Below are 4,538 nucleotides of genomic sequence, written 5' to 3'. Positions count from 1 at the left end.
GAGAGAGAGAGAGAGAGAGAGAGAGAGAGAGAGAGAGAGAGAGATGGGGGAGTTCAAACTAGATTGTTCCTTTTAGTTCTTGATCCTTTGAGTACCTACACACATAGGAGTAACTAGTTACAATTAGGTAACTTTCTTACAATTTCCTCTTCATTCTAATGAATCAAAATTATTGATCATAGATTTAAAAAAATTGGCCTGTCTGCTATTTTTGGCTGTAATTTGGCTTCTTTTCCAGATTGGTGGGATCAATAACGTCAACGAAAATTTGAGGAGTGTGGCTGAGAACACCCTTCGGGTATCACGTAACCTGAAGTTTCAGTCTTTCAATGAATACCGCAAGGGATTTGGCTTGAAACCCTACATCTCCTTCCAAGAGCTCACAGGTCAGTGACAATCATCCTAGTTTTTTCTAGCTTCTTTCTGAATTCACGTTTTTTTTGTTTGTTTGTTTTTAGAAAAGGAGTGACTGTGCACTGGAATTGAGGGAGAGGGAAGATAAGGGAATAAGTGTTAAATGTAACAGTAATGTTACTCTCAGAACCCTTTTTGTGGGGGGGATGGGGATGCTGAGGCATTAGATTAGTAAATGGTCTTCCTAAGCTTTTGTGGCTGTCCCTGTACTTAGGTAGATTGGCACTCAGATAACAGACTGTTGATCTATTGCTGGGAATATCACTGAAGTCTTTTCAATTTAGTGTAGGAGGTATAAATACTTATGTCTTAGTAATTTGGTGTTTGAAGACCCTGAATCAATTTCAAATACAATGAAGCCTCAACAAGAAGACTTTAGGGAAGTACATTGCTGCTGCTGTTACTACTACTACTACTACTACTACTACTACTACTACTACTACTACTACTACTACTACNTACTACTACTACTACTACTACTACTACTACTACTACTACTACTACTACTACTACTACTACTACTATTACTGCTACCAGAATTAGTAATCTATTCCATTTCTCTAGAATGGAGGTCATAGGCACCTGCTACTAGAAGTCACAGAAGCTCAGAATACCTGTCTTTCCCTCTTCTGTAGTTTAGCTATTTGCTTGTATGCCAGATTCATTGATAGGCAAGTGTGGCTGCTCCTTTGGGTATTGGGCTCTTTTATATTCAGTAGCTCATCACCTTCACCCTGACTACTTCTGGGGCCTTTCTTTTTTAAGCAGTAGCCTGGGGTTCTACTCCCTCAAAAATAGAGCATAAATAAAAGAGGTATTTTTTGAAAGTACAAATAAGAATTGAGAATAGGACAGGTAATTTAATCCTATTTGAAGAAATTCATGATAAGTACAAGAGAATCATCATTAAGTTCTGCAGGATTATTAGAACAGAATTTTGAAGCTCATGTGGGAGTCTAATCTTCAAGCCTTGTTGGGACATAGAACAGTCTTTTGCAGGATTGCTAATTAGTCATGATACATTTAACTTGTGTTAACATACTAAGCTTTTAGCTCTTGGCATCTCCTTGAGGGACTTAGAGTATCTTAGATGCTTGATGATATAAGCATATTGTATTGTATTATCCTGTCATTTAATGCGTGGCCTGATACTGAAGTGGGCTAATATGGGCCCTGACCTCATTTCAGCTTTGTTAGTCTTTGAAGGGATTAGACTTACATGAAACAAAGATTATTATTATCCTTGTCATCCCTTATTCTCAGCCTCTGACTAACTCCACGTTTCTTTGTAGTAGCCTTAGAGTCAAAGTCATTTGCAGAAATTCAATTTTTAACTATTAGTAAATTTGCCAGATGCTAGATTTTTAAGAACTTCCTATGTATGTCTAATTTTAATTTTTTCTGAGAAGAAGAGTTTTCTAGTTCATGTTATTTGTTTCCCTTGGTGTGCTTTCCCATTGAAAATCCCATGTCCCACTTGGGTTTTGATCCTAGTACTAGTTTAATATTCTGGTATTAAAGGAAGAGAAGGAGTTGTCTCTATTTTTCAAAACATCACATTCAGATCAGAGTTTTATGGAATCATAGATTTAGAGATGGAAAGGGCCTTAGATACTATAGAGTCCAACTCTTTTATTTCACAGATATGAAAACTAAGACATGTAGAAATTAAATCACTTGCCTAAAGTCATAGTAAATAGCTGAAGCAGGATTCAAACCTGAGTTATCCTGACTCCAAAACCCAAGCTATAGCCACAATGGCACATTGTTACTAATATCAAGTGTCTTGCTCAATATTTCATGACTCAGAAATGACAAATCCAAGATGAAGATGATAGTAGTTTACACTTAAGTAACACCTTAAGGTTTACAAAGTGATTTTATGCATATCTCCCTTGATCTTTGAAACAACTCCATGAAGTAGATGATATGATTGTTTCTGTTATACAGATAAGGAAACAAGTTGAGAGTAGTGACTTGACTTTCTCATATTCCTAGTAGTTTTAGGAATATAAAAAGTCACCTCACTGAGTGTGGTGAAGTGACTTTTTATATTCCTAAAACTACTAGGCATCTGAGATAGAATTTGAATTCAGGATTTTGACTATAGATTTGACCCTCTATTCATTATTCTACTACATCATCTGATTCTAAGTCAGTTCAGTTATTCTTTTTGATACATTACACTGCCCCTATGGATGAACAGGGAAGGTTGCTTCCCAGTGTTATCCTGGACATATGCCAACTTATTTCTAGGGGTGGGGAGGAGTTGCTGATCTGATCTCTTTCCCCTTTTCTTCTTTGTAGGAGAAAATGAGAAAGCAGCAGAACTGGAGAGCCTGTATGGAGACATTGATGCTCTGGAGTTCTACCCAGGTTTACTTCTAGAGAAATCTCAGCCTGACTCTATCTTTGGGGAGAGCATTCTGAATGTTGGATTCCCTTTATCTTTCAAGGGGCTCATGTCAAACCCCATCTGTTCTCCCGAGTACTGGAAGCCCAGTACATTTGGTGGTGAGGTTGGCTTTAACCTTGTCAAGACAGCCACATTGCAGAATCTGGTCTGTCTCAATGTCAAAAAGTGTCCCTATGTCTCATTCCGTGTGCCTGATCTAGATGATAAAGACAAGGAAAGTGCAAAGAGGCCACTTCCTGAGCTGTGAAAGAAGCATTGGCATTCCAGAAGGCTCTGTGTGGTTCTTGCTTTCTAATCTGAAATTTGGGTTCTTGATTTCATATTGCAGAGTGTTCAGTTCTAAGTTGGTCTTCCCAAATGTTCTGGAGCACTGTACTCTTAGTTAACATTCCAGAGCTTTAGAGTTTCTGGTTTAGCATTCCAGTGCATGGCTTACTAATAGACATTCTTGAAAATTGACTGGCTTTTTAGAACCTCAGATTGTAATTTGATCTTCTAGAGCATTGATTTCCTCTGTCCTCTCCAAATGAGCCACGAAAAGAACTTTGATCACCTAGGGAAGGTATCTTCTATGTGCTCAGGACCCAAGGAAACTACATTGGCTTCAGACCTGGGATGGGATTGCTGTGGAAAGTGGGGGAGAGTGTTTGGGATCTCTTTATGGTCCTCAGGTCCAGCCTAATATGTTTTTATTGTAGATTTCTGGTGGACTGTTGTGCGTTAGGGATAGTGACATGCACTTCCATTATAACACCACTTCTTCCATGACCCACAGTTTCCCAAGAGATTCTGGGTCCTCAGCTGATGCTAATAAAATGATCTTCCAAAAATGTTCATTATATATTTTAACATTCATTCATTTTTTTGATTCCTGAATTTTCTCCATCTCTTTTACTCTTCCTATACCCTTTGTGAAGGCAATAAATGTGTCATCAGTTATATATGTGAAATCATGAAATCCACATTTCTATATTAGGTTTGTTGCAAAAAATTCCCATGAAAAATAAAGTAAAGAAATTATGTTTTAATCTTTATTGAGACTCCATCAATTCTTTGTCTAAAAATGGATAGCACATTTCATTGTAAGTCCTTTGGAATAGCTTTGAATCACTGTATTGATCAGAATAGCTTGAACATTTACAACTAATCATTGTACAATATGGTTGTTACTGTGTACAATGTTCTCTTCATTTTGTTCACTGTACTTTGTGTTAATTCATTTGTCTTCTCAAGTTTTTCTGAAACTGTCCTGCTTACCGTTTCTTATTTCTTATTGTAATTTTTAGGTTGATTTTCTAGGATTCTCAAAGTATATCATCATGTCATCTGCAAGAAGCTATACTTTTCTTTGTTATTGTTTATTCTAATTCCTTCAATTTATTTTTCTTCTCTTATTGCTGTAGTTAGCATTTCTAGTACAATATTGAATAATGATGGTGATAATGGTAATCCTTGTTTTACCTCTGATCTTACTGGGAAGACTTCTAGTTTATCTCCATTATGAATAATTCTTGCTGATGATTTTAGATAGATACTATTTATCATTTTAAAGAAAACTCCATTTATTTCTATGCTTTCTAATATTTTCAATATGAATTAGTGTTGTATTTTGTCAAAAGTTTTTTTGCATATTCATAGCTACATTTTTTGTAGCTATGAATATGCAAAAACACATTTTTTAGTCTCTCCTTTTATTTATTTATTTTTT

General features: G+C 36.2%; 1 protein-coding gene across 1 annotated transcript; it reads left to right on the top strand.

The window, feature by feature from the left end:
• Positions 1-238: 238 nt before the first annotated feature.
• On the top strand, positions 239-3,077 carry LOC123254993 (prostaglandin G/H synthase 1-like; the record flags this gene model as incomplete). The annotated part of the gene is made up of 2 exons (XM_044683870.1): positions 239-386; positions 2,722-3,077. Coding segments are annotated over 2 exons (504 nt in total), but the record flags the coding sequence as incomplete, so codon positions are not given.
• Positions 3,078-4,538: the final 1,461 nt, after the last annotated feature.

Source organism: Gracilinanus agilis, unplaced genomic scaffold (genome assembly GCF_016433145.1).
Source record: "Gracilinanus agilis isolate LMUSP501 unplaced genomic scaffold, AgileGrace unplaced_scaffold37001, whole genome shotgun sequence".
In the NCBI taxonomy this organism is placed as follows: Eukaryota; Metazoa; Chordata; class Mammalia; order Didelphimorphia; family Didelphidae; genus Gracilinanus; species Gracilinanus agilis.
The sequence above is the reverse complement of the archived record's forward strand: the minus strand, read 5'-3'. Positions and strand labels throughout refer to the sequence as shown.